The 27,426-nt window shown below is 40.0% G+C and overlaps 2 protein-coding genes across 3 annotated transcripts in view; one reads left to right on the top strand and one right to left on the bottom strand.

Annotated features, from left to right (window-relative positions):
• The first annotated feature begins 115 nt into the window (after nt 1-115).
• Nucleotides 116-15,929, top strand: LOC105057954 (pentatricopeptide repeat-containing protein At5g67570, chloroplastic). 2 transcript variants are annotated; one of them, XM_010940688.4, is made up of 9 exons: nt 116-846; nt 1,758-1,949; nt 2,093-2,174; nt 2,323-2,514; nt 2,644-2,727; nt 7,803-7,896; nt 7,985-8,142; nt 12,962-13,396; nt 14,971-15,929. In XM_010940688.4, exons 1-9 carry the CDS (start codon nt 242-244, stop codon nt 15,742-15,744), a joined length of 2,616 nt encoding a protein of 871 aa, XP_010938990.1. In that variant the 5' UTR covers nt 116-241; the 3' UTR covers nt 15,745-15,929. The 2 variants fall into 2 exon arrangements, with proteins under 2 accessions (XP_010938990.1, XP_010938989.1); XM_010940687.4 differs by having other exon boundaries at nt 117-846; nt 2,614-2,727.
• Nucleotides 15,930-19,049: 3,120 nt separating this feature from the next.
• LOC105057955 (uncharacterized) overlaps nt 19,050-27,426 on the bottom strand; it is a 28,097-nt gene continuing 19,720 nt past the window's right edge. Inside the window, exon 4 of the mRNA XM_010940689.4 lies at nt 19,050-19,427. The gene's annotated coding sequence lies outside the window, so the exon portion shown is untranslated. The remainder of the gene's footprint in view (nt 19,428-27,426) is intronic.

Here is a 27,426-nt window from a genome sequence, read left to right as displayed (position 1 = left end):
AAAAATGAATATCTCGAGTAGGAATGAATAAAATAGCAGCAGCTGTCCATGGAATTTGTGCTCAACCCCCAGCAAGGCATTTCAACCGAAACTCCCAACGCTATTAGCGTTGTAGCGGCCGTTAAAAATTGGTAAGCACCATTTTACCGACGATTCACCGTGTCATCGTTCCGCGCCCAACTCTCACTCTCATCTTCCCCGCCTCCCGCATCTCTCTTCCTCCTCTCCCTCTCTTCCCGCCATGGAGGCATCTTTCGCCTCTCCTTCCGCCCTAATCCCCACCCTCCTGCCCCGCTCCGAAGGGAAGAAGCCTTTCGAGCCCAACACCGACGCCATCAAACAGCGGCTGCTCCGCAAGGGCGTATTCCCCACTCCCAAGATCCTCCACGCCCTCCACAAGAAGGAAATCCAGAAATCCCTCCGCAGAGCCAAGAAAGAAGCTCTCAAGGACGAATCCGCGCCCCTCTCGGCGTCCCAGAGGCAGGCCCTGGAGGAGGATGCCCATTTCCGCACCGTCTCTGCCGAGTACCGCGCCGTGAGGGAGGAGCTCCGGCGGAGGAACGAGAAGGCGCTAGCGCTTGCCGGGAAGCCCTGGGAGAGGTTGGATGAGGTCGATTTGAGAGGGCTTATGAGCTTGAAGGAGGAGTGTGGTGAGGGGAGGCTGAAAGGCGAGCACTTGGAGGAGTTGAAAGAGATGCTTGCCGAGAGGAATGGGGAGAGGTTTCGGTGGCTTCTTGATGACGACGTGGAAGAGGTGGCAGGTGTCGTGGATGAACGAGAGAGGAAGCTGGTTCCTTCGAGGCAAAATCTCGGAGATGAAGAGAAGATTCAGTTGCTCATAAAAAGGTGCTGTTTTTATGCGTTTTGCCTTTAGTTTTTCTCTCGGTGAAAATATTAATGCACGTCTTCCATTCGATTCTATTTTGCTTTTCATTTTTCAGTCTTCTGGACCTTTTATTGGAATTCTAGAAGTGGAGAGCTCTAAAATAATTATCTTAACGGTTCTTCTATGATGAACTGGCTCCCTCAGAAATAGAGAATTTTATTTCGGACCTAATTTGTCAGTGACACAGCTTCGGAATGGAGAGGATGCTCAGTTTGTGGGAATGGATGTGGGGCCTTTTCCCGTCTTTTTAGGACCATTTTTTCCTGCTTGTTGCTTTTTTCAAGTTTATTGAAACAGCAAAGTTTCAACTATACTTGCGAGAAGGCATTAGCTTGGTTTTGCTTGTAAGTATAGCACACTTTAGATAACTTTCTGAGGTTAATCCCTGAGAAAGAGTTGAGAGAGGCCTTGAGTTTATTAGCTTGGACTTTTTATGGAGTTACTGCTCAACTCAATGTAGTTTATGAACTCCCATTTCCAACAGCAGCTGAACTTTGTCATAGGATCAGTTCCCTAGATGTTATTCTTGTTGAGCTACTAATTATGGTCTTGCGTGAGTCTTTTCCATCAAACAACAACAATGATTATTACTCTTATCGTGCAGCACTGTAGTTTATATGCTGTTAATGCATTACATTTTTGCAGACAACCTGCTTACATGAAGTTCTTTTAGTTACTAATTTATCATGACCTTCCAATATGCTGATATTTGTATATAACATACTATTATATGAAAGACTGACATACTATTGAATTAAAGATACTCTTCTTTGGTTTCACTAATTCTTATTTGTATCTTTTCACAGTTCAGTGCGCCTACATAAAAATTATAAAACATGCAACCTCTGAGAAGCTGAATTTTGTGTTGCAGGCTAAGCAGAACAGAACTTAGTATACAGGACTGGAAGTTTTCAAGGTTGATGAAGCAGTCGGGTTTATTCTTTACTGAGATGTGTTTGCTTGAAATACTTGAAGGGCTTGGGGCTCTTGGAAATTGGAGACAAGCATTGTTTGTTGTCGAATGGGTCTATAATCAAAGACATTACAAACATCGAAAAAGCAGGTAATTCCTAGGCATGCTGTTTTATCCTGTGAGATAATGTTCTGTTTGAACAGTATATTTGTTACTGGATTTTCAGTACAGCCATCTGATTAACAAAGAAGGATACATAATGGAAATGGTGATGGGGTATATTCCTCATGTAGGTTTGTGTATACAAAGCTTTTAGCAGTTATTGGGAAGGCAAGGAGGCCCAGTGAAGCTCTTCATGTTTTTAATGTGATGCGAGTAATGAAATTTTCCTCTCTGCTGCAACAATTTACAGCAATCTCCTCTATTTTTGCACCAGTTGTTGGTCCAAAAGATGGAGTATCATTTGCTGTTTTATTCTCTTAATATACTCATCAGTATGTTTTTTGGGTTGGATGATGGTCAGGAAGATGGTCAGATATATCCTGATATGGCTGCATACCACTCTATTGCTGTGACACTCGGCCAAGCTGGTCTTCTAAATGAGTTAATGACCATAGTTGAGTGTATGAGGCAGAAACCTTCCAAAGGGATTAAAAATATGAAGCGCGGAGACTGGGATCCATGCTTGGAACCTGACATCGTCATATATAATGCTGTAAGATACCTTATACCTCGAAACTTCTGTGCAACCATATAAATACAATTATCTAAATCACGTGGCATTCTGTTTAATATTATATAAACATTTTATTAGGTGCTAAATGCTTGTATCCCATCTCATCAGTGGAAAGGAGTATTTTGGGTGTTGGAGCAGATAAGGTTTTGTGGTTTAAAGCCTATAGGAGCAACTTATGGGTTAGCCATGGAGGTAATTCTGCATAATTTTGTAGATTTTGCACATAAAATCCAACTTAGTTATTTAACTAAATAGCACATTTTGTGATCTGAATAACTGAATGTTTTTTAATCTATTTTTAGCTTGAAGATTCATAGTTTCTTGGCATCAAAATATTACAAGGAACTGTGCAGTTTATGCTAGTTGGATCTTTTGGATACAGTGTGTGTTGTGAACAGAACTGCATGGAACAAAGATATTGTCAGATCCTGTAATGGTGTTTGTCATTTATTTAGCCAATTATTATAGTGTGACGAACTTTTGTGCATTTGACAATTTATTGTACTCTGCCAGTAGGTGCACTTTTATCATGTCACATCCATGTATTCATAATCTTTTGGAACAAGGGTTTTCGGAATCTATGTAATACAGATGCATAGAGAATCAGACCATGAACTGAAAGGAGGGCAATTTGAGTGTTATAAAAACCAAGTTCTAGCCCTAGTTTCTTTATTTTATGCTGTAAGGAGCTTGTTTTTAGCTACTTGGACATTTGTTAAATCTTGTAACCCTTTCCTTTCTTGTATTTTTTCTTTCCTTCTATTTATTTATTTATTTATTTTGGGGACTAAGTTTCTACTATGTGAGTAATTTTTTTTTTTTGGACACAATGGTGGCTTTAACTTTCAAGGCCCATAACGTGAGATTAGGACTCCATGTCAGTTAAAATCTGTATGGTTTTCAGTGCCATGCATAAATGCATGTTTCAGATAAGTTGGAAGCATCAAATGCTTGTTCTGATTAAGTTATCATTGCTTGAATATGTGAGAATGGGATGATAAACAGAATTTTGGATCAATGATCATAATGAGTTTAGTTGTTAACGTACTGGATTAGTTAAACCTTTCAAGGCCTTTTGAGGTTTCAGAAAGGAGGAGGAGCTATTGCAAAATGTTATGCAGAAAATGGATAAAAGACCTGATTTCTTTTCTACCTTCTTCTTCTTCTTCTAATTTCATTGATATTGGCTATCTTCTTCTGTGTGGATTGATCTATTGCCTCCAAGATTTATGCAGGAGATGTGGCTAAGGATATTATTGCCAAAATTTTATGAGGAGAATATTGCTGGAGGATCCTATTTTACAAGCAAAAAATAGCTGGCATTAGAAAGCTGGCTGGATTAGTTCTAGAGAGCTACTCTTCAACCTTATTGCAAATAGAACAATTATTTAAAGCTGATATAGTTATTTAAAAGTGATTATAGTGTCCTTGATAAGTAGGGATTTTGAGAGCTTAACTAAACATGATTTCTCAGCTTCCTCTCATCTTCTGTATCTGCTTCTTTAGACTGTCCATGCAAGTTATGCTATCCTTTCATGTTGGAGATGCCTAAACACCTGTAAAAGTAATACATGACTGTAAATGTCATTGTTGTATAGTGATTAATCAACTGTAGTTGTTGTCAATTATTCTTAATTTATTATTTTAAAATTGGCTTCATGAATTCTTCATATTTGTCATGTCAAGGACAAGTTTCCTCTTATGCCTATATTCCGAATTTTTACAACTTCAATCAAGGGTATCTCATGTTCTGGAACAAATTGATAACTTTGTTTTAGTTTGACTTATCTGATCTTTATGGTGCAAACAGTTATCATCTTAATTGGATCTACAATCTTCACTTGATTCTCAATTCCACTGTCATGCTTTTGAAAATTATCCTTCCAACTATTTCCCTAGTCTGTAACATTCTCATATCAATAAAGCTCATCTTATGTGTCTGTGCTTTTCTTATTGCCTAATGATGCAACCCATACTCCACTGGAACCAACTATTATCTCATAAATCTGCCCTCAAGTTCCATTGGCACGCCAACAGTAACACCCTAGGAACACCACAATGTATATCCAACATGCTCTAATTTCTTTACAGGTATAACTAGGATTAATACTTGTTCTAATTTAAGCCTTTAAAGTTTCTAAGAGAAGGTCGCAAACCAATGAAGTGTTTTTTTAAAATGCTTCTTTCTGCTCAGAAGTATGGAATATGGAAAGAGTTTTCCCATCTCCATTTAAAAGATGAAATTTGCTTTTTATGAAAAAGCAGTATAAAACTAAAATTTAACTTTTCTAGATGTGGAGGCTATCTTGTTCTTTCATTTACCAAACTTCTCAAGGTAACAAGCAATTAGAAAGCCTAATTTCTTTTTACAAAGTTCCCCTCCTTTTTTGTCCTTTTCCAATGGTTTTCTTTACAACCAAATATGCCCTTAATAAAAGGAGAAGTGAAAGCGAGGCCCTAATAAAGATGGCCACAAGCTACTCCAAAGTGATCATTTTCAGTATCTTGATTTTTTTATGCAAAAGAATGGATAGATTTATGAAGAAATCTAATTAAATGGGGTGGATGGTATTGAGAAGTGCTTGGTGTAATGGTGTTTGGTGTTGTCATTTTTGGTGTTATGATTCTATGCCTTTGAGGCTTAAAGGAAACTTCTATTAGTCATAAATTAATGAGCCTTGAAAATTTTTATTATCAGAAATTTAACTTCTATGAGCAATAAATTATTGAGCCTTGAAAAATTATTATCATCAGAAATTTAGATTGTTAGGAGAGTTCAAACAAATGAGGCGAGTGTGACATAAATTGGATGCCAGAGGTTGACATGAAGTAAAAGAAGGAAGCTATCTTTCTCCAACACCCACTGAATTTCCTCCCAATATCCATTATTTTAAATCAATGAGTCAGGTTTCAGTTCTCCCAAAACAGCTTAATAGTAATTTCCAAAGCAAGATCAAAAGACATGATGGTTGCCTTAAAAAAACCCAACTCTTATGGGTTGTTTCTGAATGTCTAATCGTTTATTCAGCCATTTTCTCTTATGATTTAGTAAAGAATGTTGTATCATGATTTGCTTTTGTCTTGTACATATTTTTTATTAATAGTATTACCATCAGAAGTAAATCAATTCACTATTTCTTTTTTTCATGCTTTTGGTATTAAAATAATAACTCATGTGTCACAGCTTCTTATTAAGTAAGCACCCAGATCTCACCTTAATCGCAAGCATGACCTGCACAGAGTTCTAGCACCAAGATGACCGACCTTGCACCTTACAGAATTGGAATCCTAGTACCATTTTAAGGGCTCAAAGAGAAGATAGTTTTAATGTATCAATCTTTAAATAATTCACATTGTCAACATGCTAACAAAGATTTCTTAACGGATATGATAATCAACTCAAAAAACATACCAAAAAAAAAAAAAAAATCAAAGCCACTGAAACAAACAGATAAAGCAAACACCAATATCTCAGTATCCTATGTAAGATAGATGAGGTCTTAAAAAGTCACCAAAATGAGCTCCTTCTGTGAGTTGGATTTGTGCCTTCGGGCTGCCTCAAAATATGTATGCGAATTATTAAAAATAATTTTGGATCCTCATTCTTGGATTTGTGCCTTCTAAGATCTAGGCTTTGATTGACATTTAACATAGAACCTAACGTCAATCCTACTGAATCTCTCTAGTCTCTAGTGTTATGCTAAACAAAATATATTTACTATCTCGTGTCTATGGACTTGTAATGAAACTCCAATTCCTATTAGAAAATTAAAGAAATCAGTATCAAAGCCATAACCATTTTTTACTAAGAATGAGATTAGGGAGTGGTACAAGTGTTATGTGGAGTTAAGTCAATCTGGACATCTTCATTTATCTCAACATTTGGTATAACTATTCCTCAAGGGGCTGTTTGTTGACAAACTTTGCTCAAACAAATTTATGAAAAATCAGAATGAGTGAGTTTTACAAAATTGTTTTCCAGAAAATCTAATTTGCCAAAATTGATATGTCATGAAACCTAAAAAATAGACTTTGTGAGAACAGATCTTACCCTGTTTTCTAATAAAAACCTTTTTTGCAGAAAATCATGTTTTATGATTAATTTTTTCAGAAAAATTGACATGCAATCGAACAACTCCCAAGTGTTAAAATTGTAAATGGGCATCGTGAATTGAGGAACATTTTTATGTCCTTGGAAGGGACTTTGGATGTTTTTATAAATATAACTAGATTTATTGTATATTCAGCTGTTCTACTTTAGATCTTTGAGTAGCACTAACAGTGAAAGGAAGCAAGTCATTGTTGGCACGTTTTAAGGACACACAGCATACCTGTGAATTGTACATTCAAGTGGAAAATTGTAAAACAATAGATAGATGTATTGGCTTAAAAAAGTTTAACAGCATCTAATGCCCCAAATTAATATCTAAAATACTAAATATGGTTATCTCAATGGTCTAGTCACTAATCTCCAGAATCCTAGAACAAGTGCATGTCAAGATGAACACCATCTTGGTATTCATCTTAGATCGGTGGTATAGGCTCTACCATGCATCATAATGAAGATGAATTTGTTGTCCATGACTATGTTGAACTCTGAGTGTGTTGTGATTATTACTCCCAAAGATGGAGCTGTTCCCAATTTCTGAAGATATTTTTTTTAGTTACATCATTACATGTATCTCCGGTTGTTATGAACATTGATATGGGTGTCGAATTGCGAGACAGATTCAGGTGCTAGGCATGGATGGTTGCATGATATTCACTTTGTCTATCAAAAGATAATACATCTTAACTTAATTTCTTAAATGATGTTAAAAATTACTTTTGTGGTAAGAGTATGAGATATTTGGTTATTCCCTGAGAGACCTGATATAATGAATGCATTTGAGAATACCAGAACACAATCATATATGATATTTTCAAACCTTAAAATGTATGCTACAGTGACTCTTTGTAGGTGCCTGACTTATGTCTCTATGAAAGGTATACCAGCTTAACACAATTCTCCTTTCTTTTATGGTATGGTTGCAGTGTTTGTTTTATACTATCGAACTCTGGTATGTTAGATCGGATCTTGCTTCCTACATGGATTTATGTACATATTTAACAAATATTAGGGCAATAATAGGGCAAAAATAGAAGGAAGGTTAGCTAAAAGGCATGTATTCTGGCTTCTATGTTCTATTTAATATCTCTATGTTAGTCCTTGTCGATCCTTGGTTTATATCTGTACATTTAGTCTTACAGGAGCTACTTGTTGACAGGTGATGCTGAGAGCGGGGAAACATGATTTTGTCCACAATTTTTTCAAAAAGATGCAAAAGAATGGACTGCCTCCAAAAGCATTAACGTATAAAGGTAGCAACAAAAACAAGTGGTCTTTCATCTTATTTGGTCTCTTACATTTCATCACTGGATTCCCTTACTATGGTTTCTAATTTTGCAGTTCTTGTGAGAACCTTTTGGGAAGAGGGTAAAGTGGATGAAGCAGTTGAGGCAGTCAGGGATATGGAAAACAGAGGAGTGGTTGGAGCAGCTAGTGTTTATTATGAACTAGCATGCTGCCTTTGTAACAATGGGAGGTGGAAAGATGCAATGATGGAGGTGAGTTGACACCCACAATCCTGGTGCCATTGCATGCTCAATGCTGTTCGTATAGTCATCAGTCAATGACCTTTCTGAATCATTAGCCATTTTTCTCTCATTATTTTTTATATATTCATGAATTTGATTGTAAGATAAAAGTGAATTTTGGTAGTTCCATTTCAGGAATATGAGATAAATACTTATTCTAATTGTAAATTTGCTAGTCTAATTGATGACTTCCTCTTGGCATTTTTTGATGTATTGACACTTTCAAATGTTTTGATCAAAGGTTTTGTCAAGCTTTTATGGTTGCAATTTGTGGCCTAGTACAATAAGAAAATGGACCAACAACCACAACCCTAGTCTATATAAGGGATTGCTGAATCATGCGAAACCAATTGATTTGAAGCATGCTGAACTGGATTGGTCGGTTACTGGAAAGGTCTAGCACATCACTTTGGTTTAAAAGCCCCCAAACTCATGTGGTCATATCTCCCCTTATGGGTCTCATGAAGCTTCCTCCATTGAGGCTCTTCCCCCCACCGTCTCTCTCTCCCGCTCTTTCTTTGATGCTTCCATCTCTTCCTCACTTGGCAGCCTCAATACCCCCTCTACCATCGCCATCTTCAAATCCTTTCTGCCACTCTCCTCACTCCTTTCACTTTAATTTCTTGGGATGGGTAATTGCTGTGCCATCTTCAAACACTCGTCGTGCCATCAGCGGCGGAAAGGGAGTCCCCACCTTTGGTCAAGCCAGAGGGTTGAAGAATGCCAACACCAACGAGGCTGCTGACCACTTCCTCAAGTCTTGTGGCTTTCATGGCTTCCACTCCTAGATGGAGATTCGTCTCGTGATCTTGAGCCTGAGAAGCCCTAATTTCTCCTCTCTCCAATTTAGATTAGTCCCCCCCTCTCTCTCGCCCCTCCCTCTCTCTCCTTCCTCTCCCCCTCTTCCTCTTCTTCCTTCCTCACTAGCCCTCTTCCTCTCCCTCCACATTGTTCCAATAAGCCATACTTCGATACGGTATGGACTGGTACCGTATCATACCCGTTGTTGGCCAGCACACCTATCGATGCCGGCTCTTCCATCCTTGTTGATATTTTCCCAACAACTAGTGGGGTGATGGCCCAGATAAAGTCTAAATACTTGAATCCATTCCACCATCAAGACACATACTTCCACTTAGGCCTTTCACCCTAGGAGTCTCCCAGAAATATGACTTGACCAAATTAGCGCAACAAACATGAACTTTGGAATGCCAAAATAGGTCTATTGGGTATTCAAGTCTTGGTTGCAAAGGAAAAGGAGTGATCATTTACAGAATATTGGAGCACTTAAGAAAAGAAAAATGTATTTGACATCTTAGAACTGCAAATGCATTTATGTTCTATATGCACTAAATAACATATCCAAAACTATAATCATAATCTATACATGAACTGTTATCGCATGAGTGTTTTAGTCAAAGATTGCCGACTCAGAACCGGCCAGCGGTATAAGTCGGTATGCTCATGTATTGGGCTGTACCATGCCCAAGCTAACATAGAAACAAGAGATTAGCTAGGAAGCAAAAGAGAGAGAAAGAGAGAGGGGGGAGGGAGGGAGAGGGAGGAAAGGGAAGGTAGGCCGGTAGAGACATCGGTAGTGGCCATCGGAGGGCTGCCGAGGTGTCTCGGGCTCTGCGGTCCTCTGTGAGAGAAAATAAGAGCAGAGAGAGAGGTAGAGGGGGAAAGGAAGAGAAGAGGAGGGAGAGGAAGGCGGTAGTGAGGCTGCTGGATGAGCTCAAAACAGTCTGTGGCCGCCATGGGTTCGAAATAAAGGTGAAGCTCCTGTTTCGTCATATTTTTTAAAAAAGACAATATACAGTGAAGCTGACAAAGACCACCCGATGGCCCTCCGACGGCCTCGCTGCCGCCTTTCCCTCTTCTCTCCTTCCCCCCTCTCTCTTCTCGCATCTCATGGAGGACCGCAGAGCCTTGGAGGCCTCGACGGGCCATCGCTGGCCACCACCAACCTTTTCCTTTCTTTTCCTCCTCTCCTTTCTCTCTCTTTTCTTCTCTTTTGCTCCATTTTTGCTAGCATTCCAAATCGAATGATCGAACTACACTCGCTAGCCACTGGTACGGTTCAACATGCCCTGAACTGTCCTGTTCGGGATGATTTGGCGAACCATGGATTTTTAGTATAGTATGCGATGTGTCCTATTATCTGGGAGACTAGGATTCAAACTTCAAAATAATTAGATCCTTATTTAGAAATATTAGTGACAATGGATATTTCTATCTTATTGAGTATGAGATTGTGGTACTTTGAAGGCATAGATGGTATAGCAAGTTATAACCTTAGCAAGTGCTGGACTATATTGTTCGCCAGCATATGGGAACATGCTTCTTTAAAAATTTTAAGAAATGCGTCTCTAAGTAGAAAACATATTCTTTCTGGAATTCTTGCCTTGAAAGCACAAATTTGTTACTTTTAATGGAGTCATTGCAGGGAATCAACAAGCTTCTTGCAAACGATGTCATGGTAAGAGGTTTATTCTTCTTCTTATACTATAATGGGTTCACCATTTTTGTCAACATATCATACGTCTTAATCTACTTCTTTTTCGTAAGTTCACCATTTATGTCAATGTATTGTATAGGCCATTGGTGAATATAGTCATATCTATCTCTTTTATGTTAAAACCAAAGGATGCCAAATTGTCCGGAATCACCTGGTTCAGGGCATACCAACCTGAATTGGGGTAATGTTGGGTCGAAAAGGCAAGTTAGGTTAGTAAGTGGCCCAAACCAGCTCTAACCGAGTGGAACCACCTACTTCTGCTTGGTTTGGAACGCTTCAGGGCAATTTGACCCTTACTGATCCCTATAATAGAGGAGAAGGCATCCCATGGCCTTCTCCTCTCCTTTCTTCAAAAAGAGAGTGGATTTTGCAAGGAAAAGTTAGGGAACAGGGAAGATTTGCTGACTTTGAGCTTAAATTCAAGACCAATCAGGTATAATCCCCTCCATGCTCTTCATTGTTCTCTTTTCTTCCATTTTATGCCTAAAAGAGGCCCAAAATTGTTAAAATCAGGAAAAACTTTTGGGTAAAATCATGCCATAATTTTGTAGTACCCTTAGTAGGGTTCTCCATTAATCTGAATTAAAATTAATTTTTAGGTATTTTATAACTTGGAGTGCATATATAGGGCATGACCCCTAATTTGGGCATTAAAGTTCGTACAATCATGCTAGATTAGCCAATATCAAATATAGAAACCTGGCTAAAATTTGAAATTGTCTCTAATGAAAAATTTGTAGGAAAATGCGGTTATACACTTGCTCATGGGATAGAAATAAAATCAAATATTTGCTTTTCGAAGTCTTCATTCGTGAATCCTCTGGTTTGGTTAAACCAATGCCTCTCTAGTAAATGTTGATTGTAAATTGGGCAGCGACAATTAGAGGGAGATATAGAAATGCAATCATAAGCCTAGGAGCAATACAATAACTTGATCCTTGGGTGTTATGTCCACTTATAGCCGGGATGATATAGTATATGCTTCTACCAAATGAAAGCAAAAATTTTAGAGTTAAAAGTGGGGGGAGGATGATGAAAGTCAAAAGCTGGAGTGCAAGAAGAAGGTAACGACTGAAAGAAAGATGTAGATGATGGAAAATAGGGCATACAATTATATGCATCTACATACCAAGTTTCAAGTTTATGTTTAATTGTTACAATTGCATCTATTAGCCAATCATACGGTCTCTCAGGATCCATATGAGATAAAGTAACATTCAAATATCCTTAAAATTCTAATCTAATGATCCATAAACCTTAAAGTAATCTTCAAAACCAAAAAAATTGATAAACAAAAAAGGCAAAGAATACTGAACCAATACCGAACCAGTACTCATCTGCATACTAAGTGTTGATATGGTTTGCTTCGCTATCTACCATACTGGTAGCTAACCGGTATGGTACTTCTGAACAAAGTTATCTAACCTTAAGTCTTGAGTGCCCTTTTTTTTTGGTGGGGAAGAAACAGTACAGCATTAGTCATTGCACTTATCATTTATCAGAGCCACCCACAACTTTTTGCTGTCTCCTTTACTCTTCCTCTAACAAGGCTATCTCATCCTTCTTTCAGTTTATTGCATCTAACATCTGTTTCTGAGTCAAACTTGTTTAACCTTTGATTTTTTTTCTCCATCATCATAAACGCAAGTGCAACCAGAAAATTATTTCTTAAAGAATATTTGACATTATTGTTTGAACTTCATGTTCAAGTAGCCGCTCACTCCTGGTTCAAATGTTTTTCTTTTTTTCACTAATCAAGATTCAACGTGATGCAGCTTACTCCGGCAGAGGAGTTAGCTTGAGTAGAACCATTGCAAGAATGACTCGTTTAATCTCCTTTACCTTGGTTTTTTTTTTTTTCCTCCTTCATTTCAGGCATTGCAATTAGTTACTGTTTTAAGCATGTTATGCACTGAAAACAAAGGGAACTATCTCCAAAATTTATTAGAAAGAGGGACTTTTTAGTTTTATTTTTAGTGTAGCTGTAAAAATTATAAATGCATGGCATGCTTATTTGTAGTAAATGGCTCTTTTTATTTGTTTTTATATCTGTATCTAACTACCTGCTACACATACACACATGTGAATTCTATTTCTAAACAAAAAATGAAAAGAGAAAAAAGAAACATGATATTTGATCTCTTGGCACTAAAACTTTCTTATGTGCTTTTATTTTCAATGGATGTCCAACCGATATTTAATCATTAAAATGAGTTTAGGTAACATTGACATGTATCCAACATTATGCTTACTGCTGTGTCATATTTGCAGGTTGAGAAGCTGAAAAGTCTTCCTCTTACTAAACCACTGGAGGTAGCATTCACTGGCATGATTCTGTCGTCACTGGATGGCGGATATATCAATGACTGCATTTCAATTTTTGAACACATGAAAGATCACTGTGTTCCTAATATTGGAACTGTAAATGCGATGCTGAAAGTTTATGGCCACAGTGACGTGTTCACGAAAGCAAAAGAATTGTTTGAAGCCACTAAGGCTATTGTTTCTAATTTTAAATCCTACACTGGCAATGATTCGTCACTTGAGCTAGATGCATACTCATACAGCTCTATGCTTGAGGTATCTGCTTCTGCACACCAATGGGAATACTTTGAGTATGTGTACAAGGAGATGGCCTTCTGTGGGTACCAACTAGATCAAAGAAAGCATGCTTGGTTACTGGTTGAAGCATCCAGAGCTGGAAAGGTATTCTAGTTTTTGTTTATTACATTTGTGTATGTTTGTTTGAAAGATATACCAGATTTTGCTTGAGTTTCTTGGTCGTGTCATGCTTCTTTAATTACGAAGTGCTGGTGTCAGAGCATTATTATAATCTGGTACCATTACCTTTCGCCATTACAATTGATCTTTTTTCTGCTTCATGATTTGGTTTTACTAAAAGAATGCCAGGTTTGCTGGTTGAATCTATTTTCATGTTGTCTTCAGAAATTTTGATTTCTAAACCCTAATTTTCCTGGTTTTTCTATTTTCCAGGATTTCTTTTTTATTTTCAATCAAAAACATAATATTTGATTCCAGTCTTATTGCAAAATTTATGTGCTAACTTGTGGGCTTAACTACCATTATGCTATGACTTGCTTTCCTGATCACTGGTTGAGCTTCTGCCTGATTAAGTTCTGATGCAACTGAGAACTGTCTGGTCTTTATCCATTCAGATTGAAATGCCAGTTGCATGCAGTAGTTTGTAAGGATTTCTTACATAAGTTGTCATTTTAGAGAACTTCCAGAAATCTGAGTAAAATTGGGACTAGGAAATACTGGTCTTATTTGTTTTTGTTTAGGACTCTTGTCAATTTGCATTAGATTGTAGATACTGGTTACTAGCCATAATCTTTCATTCAGGTTCAACACCAACTTCACCATCGGCAAATACACATACCTTTTGATTTCCTGTTCGTTATTCAACTAAGTATCGTTTATTGCTACTATATTATCATCAGGAATAACTTTTGTTGATTAAAGCTATAGCTGTTTATAGTTGTATTTTCTCGTTTCTTGTCCAAGCAACAAACTCGCTTATGAAATTATTGGCAAGTTTAAGGTTAATCCTTTTGCAAATATTAGATTGTGAGCTCTCTTTCTCTTCCTCGGATGATTGATATTTTGTGGTTAAAATTTGTCATACTCTTAGTATTACTGTTCGATAACAAAGAAACTGAGTTGGATGATTGATGCCTACTTTGTTATTCTGTAGTTTGTTGAATTTAAAAATTTGTTTGGATTTCACTATGGCTTTATTTGTATCAACTATAATGAGAACATTGCCATGAAGGTCCTCAAGGACTTGCATCATTGCTTGCTCTTTTCCCCATGGGAGTCAAAAATGTTGATTCTAAGAACAAACCAATCATTCAAGTATGAATCCTCCAAGTTTGTTTGACTTTGTTTTTCCTTTTTTTGCCTGTTGCTGTTGTTATTTGTTCCATTGACACAGTCTTAAGGTTTCTGACATGGTTATTACAGTTTGAGGATTAGAAGCTTGATTATGAGGTCTGCAAGAGTGGGAATCCTGCTGTCTTTTAGAGTATATTAAGTGATTAGAAATATCCATGTAGATCTTCTGTTGTAATAAACTGATACTCGTATTTCAGATCACCTAGTAGCATTGATAGCGTTGATTACAATATCTTGTACTATTATTGCAGTTTCAGTCTCATGTAGACCTAGTGGGATTAAGGGTTGCTATATTTCCTTATATCAGCTTATGGAAGAACATATATTGATTGAAGAATTGACTGTCTTTTTTGGTTTATCTGTAGTGGCATTTATTGGAGCATGCATTTGATACAGTTCTGGAAGCAGGAGAAATTCCTCATGTATCACTTTTCACTGAAATGATATGCCAGACCATCGCTCAACAAAATTTCAAAAGGACTGTAAATCTCATTAATGGTATGGCTCATGCTTCATTGAGAGTAAGTGAAATTCAATGGCTGAAACTCTTCCAGATAAACATGGATAGATTCAGCATGGATAAATTGCATGACCTACTGAACCATCTAAGTGGTTGTGATCTTGTGCAAGAAGACCCTGTCCCAAATTTTCTGAAAGCACTGCAATCTCTCTGTGGCATGAGATTGTTGAAGGACACCACCGTAGTCACTGATACAAGTGATGTTTCTGCAGTAACTCCTACTATCACTGGCAATGAAAAGGATGACAATAGTTGTGACGAGATTCAAGCTCATATTCCTGGTAAAATGCTCATGGATGATAATGGCAGCCCATTGTGGAGTCAGGAAGATTCCCTCATGTCAGAGAGACATCTTGACAGAACTGAGGGAAGCAGTAGCATAAGTGTTAGCTTGCAAGGAGTTAATAATGTGGCATTTAGCTCATTTGTTGGGAATGAAGGCAAAGAATTGCACTCGGTTTTTCATGGCTACTCAGAGACCCCTATAACTGATGCAGCACTGGAGTCGCTAACAGCCCACACGGGCAGGCCTTTCTCGGAGTTGCCATCAGCATTTGAAATACTAGAAACTTGGAAGCAAGAGAGGATGAAGGATGGTATATTTCCATTTCAACGTTGAATATAAGGCTTGTTATTTGGTGATGAGGGAGGGTAGTGGTGGCAACCTTTCTTTCAATGCCAACCACCGATCATCAGTTAATGCATGGTTTAACTGATTCTTTTTCATACAACAATTTGTTATTTTTGTTTTTTTTTTTTGGTAAAGATTTGTTATTGTTGTTTATCTATATTCTTATTAACCTAGCTTCTTGTGTTTTATGAAACTATGAAGATCCTTGTCAAATGTCGTGTAAATTATTCTGTCAAGAAATCTTTCAGACACTGAAAATATATGTGATTTGTTGCTGTTATTTTCCACCCTGCTGTTTGTCTTTAGGGGAAAATCGACAAAAGTGATATTCTTTTGCCCGCAAAAGAATAGAGAGATGCCTGCTTTCAGAAAGCCTTCAAGAATGCAGGCATGTTGATGTGCTTTTCTCATGCATGCTTGTTCTTTTGCTTATGACCATGATTGGAATATCTTGAGAGAGCAAAGTGTTGAGCTTACGCTGTTGGTTCTACTTTTGTGGGTGGTGCATTGTAGGTTGTTAGAGTTTTAGAGGGAAAATTTAAAATTTTCTTTCCATCAAAAGATTTCTAAAATTTTGGTTATGAGTTTAGTCTCGTATTGGAAAGAGATTTTTTTTTTTTTGATGCTTTTTTATACTTTCTTTTCTTGTCCATCTTTGCTTGGGTCGAGGGAAGTGGATTTTACACCACACACGCACGGCACCCAGCTCGGCTTGTATGCATGTGAAAATGTGGCATGGAAACTATTTTCTTTTATTTATTTTTTTATCCTTTTCTATCATATTTTTTAAAATCTTAATGGTCAATTGGCTGCTTGACCAGATGTTTGATCAGAGGAGGTATCTTTCTTTGACTGGTCATCTTATTGTGGTCAATCGGTTAATGCATCTTTTTGTTTGCATTTTTCTGTGACCTATATAAAATTACGAGTTCAAACTACATGGGACATTGAAAAAAAGAACAATCTCTTCTCAAATTTTTGCTCGCTCTCTCTCTCTTACTTTGTCCTTTTTAAAAAGTATTTAAAATACTCTTCCACTCCTATTTAGATTATTGAGGTTTGAAAGATTTGTCAATTCTCTTTATAATCATGCTCCAAAAAAGGGTATCTCGATTGTATTTTGAGATAGTATTCCTGATAAACACTGACACAAGAGTTGAAAATTTATCTTAGGGTAATAATCACATATTTCTGAGTTTTCTTCTACCTCTGCATCATAAATTAACGAGCTAATTCAATCATGTTATCAGTAAATCAATTTTTTTCTTTTTATTCTTATTATATAATTTAGATAAGTCTGAATTTTATCAAAATATTTTATTTAAAACAGTCATTGTTTCGATGGAACATTCTTTGCAGAAGGACTCTTCTAACATAGGTATCATAATGTAGACATGCTACTGGCTCATAATCTTTTCAAAGACATTTTTTTCAAATTAGGCTACATAGTTAGTAAATAAAAAACTGTATCAAATATGGTCCAAGAATATGTATATTAACGGGTGAACTGGCTTCCTACGTCTACTATTAGCAGTTTATAGATGTAGTCTCATTCTGTTAAATCCGAGAAATTTAGATGCAAAAATTCCCTTAGTTCCCTCCCTGGTTAAATGTACAATTGTGATGATTCGAGGAATTTCTGTTAGCTTTGGACGATTAACACGGTCATTTAGGATGGGCATTCGTTTACCAATTCTGTTTACAGCCCACCTGTCATGGAAGTTAATTTGGTACGATGATATGCCATTATGAAACAAATGAAACACTTGGCAAACTGAAATCTACATTGGTGATGATTACTGATGTGTAGATTAAGAGGGTATTTGGTTGGAGAGAATAGGAGTCTAGAATCGAAATCGAAATAGATGACTCTCATTCCAACTGTTTGGTTGAAAGGAATCCCATTCCGATTCTGATTCCAGAATGAAATGGAAATGGCTCAATATATATAGAACTCAATCTCTGCTCTCCTCTATAAATTCAAATTTTTATTTTAATTCCGATTCTGATTTCGATTACGAACCAAACGTTTCGAAAGTTTGACTATTTTGATTTCAATCTCATTCTCATTCCGATTTTGGTTACGAACCAAACACCAAACACCTCCTAAGTGCCAACACGTGCTGAATCATGAACACCGACGCTTTGTTTAGTGGTGAGTGTTAGGTTGCATGGCCAAATTTGAGATGTAAATTGATTTATGTTGGTGGTTACCACGGCACAAATTGACACCGATGATAGAATGAGAGAATATTTCAATAAAAAAAATTATATTTTCTTAATCTCTAGACAAATGGAGCCTAACATAATGAATCTAGTATGAAAAAATAAATTTTATATCAGATAATCATGTTTAACATTAAAAATAGAAAAAAGATGATAAAAAAATTAGTGAATTCGATGTTTATTTTTCAAAAAAAATAAAATAAATATCATAAAAAATTGATATTCAATAAATTTTTAAAACTTTTTTTAATAAAATACATACGTAAACATTGAATTCATTTTGATGTTTCCGCAAATTCATTTAATAAAATACTTTTGCAAAAAATTTAAAATGCCAATGGCATTATACAAAAAATTATGATAATAATTATTATATAAAAATTGATCGAAGATGATAATACTATCTTGATATTAAAAATTATTTTTTATTAATAAATATATTTATAAATTTAATCATATTTTTATATAAAATTATTTTCAATCAAACAGGATAATTTTTTTTAATATTATTTTTTAAAATAAATTTTTTACCAATCAAATATAGTAAAAATTATTTTTTTTAATAATTATTTTTTTCGATAAAATTTTCAAGGATCACTGAATTCAAGGATCACCGAATTCAAATTATCTCGTAACCTGACACACGCCAACCAAACAGACCAAGGAAAGGCCTTCACATATACAGCACACATTCTTTGCCGAGCTTCCGTAAGATTTCACTCGTTGCTGTTTAACCATCATCTCAAGCTTGCTCCAGGCAAAGTGTCTCCTGGCTTAACAGGCATTACCTGCCAATTTGGATATGATGATCTTAAGACAGGCCATCAGAAATCAAATATAGATATGTAACTTCTATGGTTTACCACCATGTACCATTGGCAAGCGTAGGTCCCCACCTGTCAGGAGAATGGTTTGGCATATCAAAGCCTGCTTTTTAAGATAAAAGGGCTTCAAAGCCCTAGAAAATGGAACCAGACAGTCTTGAACGATGGAAAATCCAAGTGGCTTCAACATCACCATGCTCAGCATAAAATTTCTTGGCGAAACAAAAAGGAGGGTCCATTACAGACATGCTAACAGATTTTTTTCCATTATGGAACCTCACTGAAACACCAAGTAGAGATGCCAATATATACAGAAAGAAATAATTATTCACTTGCGACAATAGGTTCGATTTCTACTGAAAAGAAAGCCAAATAAACACCAGATGCAGTTCTATGGGTATTTACAGGACAGTCCCATCTTGTTTTAGCTTATCTGTGGCCTGTGAGCAACTAACTACTGTTTGCTGCTTCAAGAATAAAATACAAAAAGACAGAGACATATATATTATCCCCACATACACATGCGGCTGCATTAAGCTTGTCAAGTGAATTTGCTCTTCAAAACTGTACTTTGGCTGAGAGCAGAGTGCAACCCACAATCAAATTACAAGTATTCTTTACCTGATCAGCAAAAAAGATGAAGTCATGACAATGAATTGCTAAAGTTAAAAAATAGACCAATATTTAATTTCCAATAGCAAGTTCTATCATCTTGTTATTTTGAAGGGAAGAGAATCACACACTGCAAGACAAGGGAACCCATCAACTATTCCATGCCATATCATGGTTTCATATGATCACCGTTCTGACACTACAATGGCTGTTTTCATGATTCTAGCTATATTTATTATAAATATGCTATGAAGGTTTACTATGGTCAAGAGCCGCCTAACTGGAACCGGACCTCATGACAGCTGACCGGCAGTACAGGTCCATACTGCCTGTGTTGGACCGAATCGATAGGGTAGAGAAGGGGAGAAGGAGAAAAAAGAGAGAGAGAGGGCCAACCGGCGGTATGAGTCCATATAGATCCGTGTCGAGCCAAACTGATGGGATAGAGAAGGGGGGAGGGAGAAAAAAGAGAGGAAGGGAGGGAGGGGGGATAGGGGAGGGAGGGAGGGAGGGGAAGATATGGCCTCTGGTTTGCCGACTTGAACTAAAATTATAAAAAAATAAAATACATGAAATCGGCAACGCTTCACCCAATAAAAAGCAAAAAAAAAAAAAAAAAAAAAAACAGAGGTGAACCCCTATTTCGAACTGGAGGAGGGGGGAGACCCTCCTCCGACCGTGGTCACCCTCAGCTTTCTTTGGCGTTGGCTAGCCGGCCGTCGGAGAGGTTGCGACAGCATCGCCATCTATCTAAAGACCTCCGAAGGCCTCCGATGATCCAATAAGCATCTCTCTCTCTCCTCCCCTCCTTCCACTCTTACCGAACTCGCAAGAGCTTGGATGGTCTTATGCAGTCGCCAAAGGCCCTCTCTTCTTCTCCTGCTCTTCCCCCCCCCTTCTTCTTCTCTTTCTTCTCTCTCCCTCCAAGATGGCCACCGTACCATTTTGTATGCTAGAACCGGACCGGTATCCCGCCGGATATGGTTCGGCATGGTTTGAACCGTCCGGTTCGGCGAACGCTCTATGGTTGTATCAAAAATGGTACTTTGCCGGTAAATAAATAAGACAGCATACAGAAAATATTTTATCTTTTTTTTATAAACATAAATATGAATATTAAATTACCATTTTTTATGAAAAAATGATTTCATCAAATGGCATGGTTATTTCTGTGTAGTAATCCACAATGTTCTGATATAATGGTTAAAGGCATGTTATATCACAACAATAAAATTATATTAAAAGCAATTCTCTGCAATTGTCAGAGAAATAATAGTCCATTATAATGTTATTATGGCTGATACCAGTTTTAAGCCTAGCAAAAGGGTATTCATTTTCCAAAAGCTTGTGCCTAATAAACTATCCTATCAAAGAACAACTTTCTTGGGTAGTCCCCAAATTAAATAGATGCTTATTGCTGAAAGGTTACAAATATAAGTTTCTAATAATGACTAAGTTCATAACGAACAAGCCTTATCCAAGATATATGGAGTTGAGTAAATGAATATTGAGCTGCCATTTGTTGGCCTAGTCCACATATAATGATAGGTTGTGTTGGTGCAGAATTCCATCGATGCCGGAGAAGCTGGAGTCGAGGGGATCGCAGCCACCGGGACCTGCAAAGAAAGTCTAAACCGGAGTTGGGGGTGCTCCGACAAGACCCTCCGACGCTCAAATCAGTACTCTGCTTCAACAAAAATGGAGCACTCGAATAAAATTTTAGCAGAGTTTAGAGATAGAGTTTAGAGCTTAGAGGAGAACGTATCTGGAGGGTCTCTTTATAGACGGAAGAGTGTAACCGATTGATAGCGACGTCCATAACTGCCTGGTAATGGACCGTTCGGGGCCACGTAAAGTTTGTTACGGAGAGTGGTGGTGTCCGTTGTCGCGACTCGTCAGAGAGTGGTGGGGCCACATGGAGTTTGTTACGGAGAGTGGTGGTGTCCGTTGTCGCGACTTACCAGAGAGTGGTGGGGCCACGTGGAGTTTGTTACAGGGAGTGAAGTGGTGTCCGTTGTCGCAACTTGCCAGAGAGTTCGGGCCGGACGGCTTAAGCTCGGTTGGGACGTCTGGTGGAGCAGAATAGCTCTCTGTCTCAGCAATCTAAGAGAAGCTCGGATGTTTTTGAGGTTGCTGACGAGTTAACTGTTGTTGGGTGCCTTAGGCGTTGATACCGCAGACGGAAGTCATCTGCTGTAGAAGCTCGGACAGAAACTTTCTGTTGGAGAAATCCGATTGGAGTCCGATTGCTAGAGAAGTCTATCTGAAATTTGTCTGATGTACAAGCTTGTCTGAAGACTGTCCGCTAAAGAGGTCCGGTTGCATGAGAGATCCGACAGAAGGTCGACCGACAGCAAAATTCGGAAGGCATTATGGAAGTTCGTCCGCTGGAGGAGTTCGAAGGAAATTTGTCCGTTGGAGGGGTCTGATCGGCACTGTTAAAGTCCGATTGGCGCTGTTGAAGGTTGATGGCTGGAGAGGTACGTAAGACACTGGAGACAGTCGGTCACTGTAGAAATCCGAATGCTGGAGCCCGTTCGTTGTAGAAGTTCGTCTGGAATCCATCCGCTGTAAAAGTTCGGACGGAGTCCGATTCTTACAGAAGTCCGGAAAGAGGCCACTTACTATAGAAGCTCGGATGGAGACCGATTGCCGTGGAAGCCCGGGTGGAGACCGCTTATTGCAGAAGCTGGGCTGAGGTCCGCTTGCAATAGAAGTTCGGACGGAATTCGCTTACTATAGAAGCTCGAATGAAATTCGAAAGGTGATCGACCACCGTAGAAACTTGGATGGAGTCTGGTTACTGTAGAAGTCCTGCTGCTGGAGAAGTTCGGACATTGACAAAATTCGGAAGAAGCTCAGAGTGAAGTCGATCGTGACAGGAGGAAATCTGGAAGAGATTCGGAGAGTAGTCGATCACTGTAGAAAATCGGCTGATAGTGAAGCTCAGAGAGCATTTGGAGCAGTTCGATAGACGATCGAAGGAGCTCATTATTGGAGAAGTCCGGAGGGTACGATAGGAGTTCGTCCGTTGGAGGAGTCCGGAGGACACCGTGGAAGGTCGATCGCTGGAGGAGTCCGAAGGACACCGTGGAAGGTCGACCGCTGGAGGAGTCCGGATGGTACTGTAGAAACTCGGATGGTCGGAGAAATTCAGAAAGACGCCGCACAAGGTCGGAAGCCGGAAGAGTCCTGAGAGGGTTGGCCTCTTACGAACTTTGGCTGGGGTTATTTTATACCCAACACCAGTCCCCCTACTTCCGAGTTCGGATTTCAAATGAAGTACAGAGAAATTTTCACAGCCGAAGTTGCCCCCCTTGATTTTCGTACTCGATTGTTTTCAGATATTTTGGTGTTTGATGCGCCGGTGCTGGAGCTTTTTCAAATCGAGGCGATCCGAAAAGATTTTTTCGAAATTCCTGCTAGAGCATTGCCCCAGGTACGGCGCAATAATGATTCTATCAGTTGTCAGCCGTCTGCCACAACGAGTGGGACACGGCGATTGTAGAACGGCCAAAGGAGATTTGCAATCATCATTGCGCCAGACCCTGAGGTCTATTTAAACCTGTCCTCCTTCAGGGGTTTCACCTTGTCTGAGATTTTTTTCGGTCCCCTTTTTTTCCCCGAGAGCTTCGTCCTCCTCCAGCATCTCTCGCGGTCTTAGGCACCCTTCAGGTCGACCTCTATCGCCTTCGCTGCCCCCCTGCACCTCTCGAACCAGCCTAGGTTAGTTCCGGAACCTTTCTTTTTCTTGCTGTTCTTCCGTTTTTCTTCCTCTGCATTCCGCCCGTTCAATTTCTCTGCGAGCGCCCTGTTTCCTATTTTTCTCAATTTTTTCATATTTTTTTTTTTGATTTTCATTTGATTCAAAATGTCCTCCAACACTTTCTCCTCTAGCAGTTCTAGAAGTTCGTCAGCTCCAACCCCCCAGAATCCTAATACTATAGATAGACCTCGTCCGATCTTTGTACCAGACACCATCCCCAGCTCTATGACCTCGGACGAACTCTCGCTGATTAGAATTCAGTACGGGGTTCCTCCGGAGTACGAGCTTGAGCTTTCCGGACCAACTGACCGGGCTAACGCCCCTCCCCCTGGCCACTTTTGCTTAACCAGGAAGCCTTTCGCGCCGGGCTTCGACTTCCACTTCCACCTTTTGTTGTTGCTCTTTTTCGATTTTTAAACATTTCTCTAGTTTCTGTAGCGCCGAACTCCTTTAGATTTCTGATAGGATTTCTTTCCCTCTATCGTTTAGCTGAAATCCAGCCAACTCTTTCTTTGTTTAGAAATTTTTATACCTTCAAGCATCACTTTTCGGCAAAGGACTGGTGGTACTTCTCCCCCCAATTCGGTAGAAAGGGGTTGCTGAAAGGTGCCCCTCTTCTATCCACAACTGGAAGGAGAAGTACTTCTACGTCCGATGCCCGACCCTGATGCTGGGGTTGCCCCCCTGGGGCTCCCTAAGGGACTCCGTCCGCCGGGCTTCTAGCCTGGGAAAAGACGACCTTGAAGCCTCCAATAAACTTACGACTTATCCAGCTCCTCTTCTCTCCGACCTTCTGAAGGAGCAACTTTTATTTAACGTCGGCCTGAGCCCTCTCAACCTTGCCGGTATTTTTATTATTTTTTTTTTCTCAAGTCATTCGCTGCTTCCTCTTTTCTTTTATTCTGTTTCTAAGCTGTGCCGATATTTTTTCATTACAGATATAGACGCAGACGCAGCTCGAATACTAGCCAAGGGTCTCAAAGCCCACAAGAGGAAAGGTGCTGCAACTTCTGGGTCGGCGAAGAAGGCGAGGGTGGAGGAGACAAGCTCGGCCGTGCTTGCCCACGCGGCCATTGCCGTTGATGCCCCCTCCGACATCGAGCCCGCAGTCCCCCGAGCTTCTTCAAGAAGCCCTTCGGCTGAGGTTCCCGCTCCAGAATCTCGTCCCGAGGAGGCGCCGGAGGCCGAAAGGAGGAGAAGGAAGAAGACAGTGGCCCGCAAGATCCGCAGCAGCAGGACTACCATCGAGGGGGCCGACGGCTCCGAAGAGGATCCGGAGGAGAATCCCTTCAACAACAGGGATTTAATAAAAAGATTGGTCGATGGATACGTTTTGTCCGAGATCGTCCACAGGATCGTCCATGCCGATCCTGAACAGAGGGTTTGGGACTCTCTGGGGTCCTTTCTTGAGGTAGGCCGATTTACTTTTTTCTTCCTTTCGCTTCTTTACTTAGCTTATTCCTTAGCTTTCAGATTGACTCCCTGACCATTCTTGCAGATTGGACACCAGCTCATCGCCAACATCGAAGCGATGAACAACACAAAGAAGGAAGCAGCTCAGACGGAGGAAGGTCGCCAGGCTGAGGCTGCCCGCCTTCAGGAGAAGGTCGCCGAAGTCGCGAGTCTCCAAGAGGCACTTCAGAAGGAGGAACAAACCTCGACAGATCTGAAGGCCGCCTTGGAGGAAAGAAAGAAGGCAGAGGCCGAGGTCTCCAAGCTGAAGGAGCAGATTCCGACCCTAGTCTCAGAGGCACGGGCCCAAGCAATGGAGGAGTTCAAGACCTCCGAGATGAGGGATCTGAATATCCAGTTCGGCCAGACCGCCTTCATCAAAGGCTTCGAGTTTTGCCAGGAGGAGGTCGGAAAGTTTTTCGAACTCGACCTCAGCTTCCTGGATGAAGCGTCCGACGATGAAGCCGGACCTTCCGAAGCTGCTGCCGGTCTCCCTCCAGCCGAGACCTCTTCAACTGCCGCAGCTGCCGCGACCGACCTTTCGGGAGCGTCGAGTTCCTCCACTTCTGCTCCAGAGGTCCGAAACCTCTAATTTTGTACTTTTCCTTTGTTACAACTTTTTCTCTCTTGTACTTAAGAATTATTCAATCAATGAAATCGGATTCTTCTTTACAAAGAGCTCCTTTTTCTTCTTTTTTTTTTTCTTTTTTACAATGATTTGCATTGTGACGCTCTTGTTTCCCAACAGCAGTGCCCTGCCGAAGTTCTTCCCCTACCGCAAGAGATTCCTTTGAAGTCCATGGTTCGGGATCTGAGAAGGAAAGTTCGTTAGCTAACGAAGAAATCAAAGAAAATGGACGACGAACTTCACAAGCTGAGGAAGAGCCATTCAGAAGCCACCGTGGAGGTTACTCGCCTTCGGAACCTCCACAAAAAAGGCTTCATGGACTACACCCGGAATAAGACCAACTTCGTGAAGGAGCTTGAGGAACTCCAGAAACGCGCCAACGATCGATCTTGGACTCAGGCTTCCAAGATCAGCTCCCTCGAGGTCAAGTTGGCGACCGCACGGGAGAAGATCGGCCAATTGGAAGGGAGCTCGTCCTGGCTTACAACCCAGGCCGACCATGATCGAAACTGGTCGAAGAAATTCTTCGACCTCCAGAAGCAGCTACAGGATATCGAGACGAATTACAACGCCTATCGAGTCGGCTGGTGTGGGCAAATAGACGACTACAGAAGAAGGCTCAAGACGATGACCGACGAGGTTGCTCGCCTTCAGAAGTAGTTGTCCGAAAGAGCTCAGGACGTTTCGGTTTAAGGCTCCGACGAGCTCCGATCCTTGAGGGAGACCATGAAAGAACTGTCCATGGCCCTTGGGAAGAAGGCCGAACTGCAGCGGCTGAAAATTCAGCTGATCTACGAGCAGTATACGATCAAGGATGCTGAAGCGGAGTCCGAAGTTTGGATGAAGAGGCTTCGGGAATCGGAGGGCATAAGCCGACGGTTTCACCAAATGTATCGAGAGATGCTGTTAAGAAAGGAGCTGGAAGAAGAAGTATAATGGCTGGAACCGAGAGTCCGAAGTCAGGAGCCGAGCTTCCTTAGAGATTCTTTTACCTTTTGTTCTTCCATGTATTCTTTTCTTTTCTTGTTATTTTTTTTTTGGCATTCAAAGGCTTTGTAATGCACACTTTACTAATGAAATAAAAAAAAAAATTTCTCATTACCTTGTCTATTCTTGCTTTGAGTTGTTGTTTACCGAGCTGCTTTTGTCTTTTGTTTTATTCGATGTCGTCGTTGTTTGAAAGTTCCTGATCATCGCCACGTTGATTCGTCCTTTTTGGTCATGACCGAAAGTCTTTTCGAGGCCATTCGAATTCGACACTTTCTCCCGGTGTTCGAGCTCGGGGTCCAAACTTCTCGTTACTTTGAGGAAGTCTATTTTCTCCTGCTAGTGTAGGTTTCCCCCTTAGAGACTGAGGATTTTTGACAAGAGTTTTCTTTCTCGTTGAGACGAGGTCCCTTGTGTCTTAGATGTAGTTCGTTTTTCCCTTATCTCTGACGTAGCTCGTCGCTTTCCCTTTTCCTTTACCCCTCCTTTTTTTTATGTTCGGATGAGGATTTTCCCTCTGCTCCTAACGGAGTTGTAGGGGTGTAGAGGAGCCGTTGAGGAGGCTTTTTCCCTCATCCGGTCTTAAACGATTAGGTCTTCGTTTGTGTCAGGACGAGATTCTCCTCCTGTTCCCGACACAGTCAATTTCAACTCATGTTAGGACGAGGTTTTTCTCTTGTTCCTAACAGGGCTGCGGGGGCGCATAAGGGCCATTGCGAGGGCCTCTCCCCCCATCCAGTCTCATAATAATCGGGCCTTCGACTTTGCTCATGTTAGGACGAGATTCTCCTCCTGTTCCTAACATGGCTGTGGAGGCGCATAAGGGCCGTTGCAAGGGTCTCTCCCCTCATCCGGTCTCATAATAACCGGACCTTCGATTTTGCTCATGTTAGGACGAGATTCTCCTCTTGTTCCTAACATGGCTGTGGGGGCGCATAAGGACCGTTGCAAGGGCCTCTCCCCCCATCCGGTCTCTTAATAATCAAGCCTTCGACTTTGCTCATATTAGGACGAGGTTCTCCTCCTGTTCCTAACATGACTGTAGGGGCACATAAGGGCCGTTGCAAGAACCTCTCCTCCCATCCGGTCTCTTAATAACCGGGCTTTCGACTTTACTTGTGTTAGGACGAAGTTCTCCTCCTGTTCCTAACATGGCTGTGGGGCGCATAAGGACC

The sequence above is a fragment of the Elaeis guineensis genome, chromosome 15 (genome assembly GCF_000442705.2).
Source record: "Elaeis guineensis isolate ETL-2024a chromosome 15, EG11, whole genome shotgun sequence".
Taxonomy (NCBI): Eukaryota; Viridiplantae; Streptophyta; class Magnoliopsida; order Arecales; family Arecaceae; genus Elaeis; species Elaeis guineensis.
The sequence above is the reverse complement of the archived record's forward strand: the minus strand, read 5'-3'. Positions and strand labels throughout refer to the sequence as shown.

Excerpts from the sequence above, each read along its gene's own strand:
- LOC105057954 (XM_010940687.4), top strand. The coding sequence starts at position 242 with ATGGAGGCATCTTTCGCCTCTCCTTCCGCCCTAATCCCCACCCTCCTG. Across the intron at positions 2,515-2,613 it reads ACATCGTCATATATAATGCT|GTGCTAAATGCTTGTATCCC; the intron begins GTAAGATACCTT and ends ACATTTTATTAG. Across the intron at positions 13,397-14,970 it reads AAGCATCCAGAGCTGGAAAG|TGGCATTTATTGGAGCATGC; the intron begins GTATTCTAGTTT and ends GTTTATCTGTAG.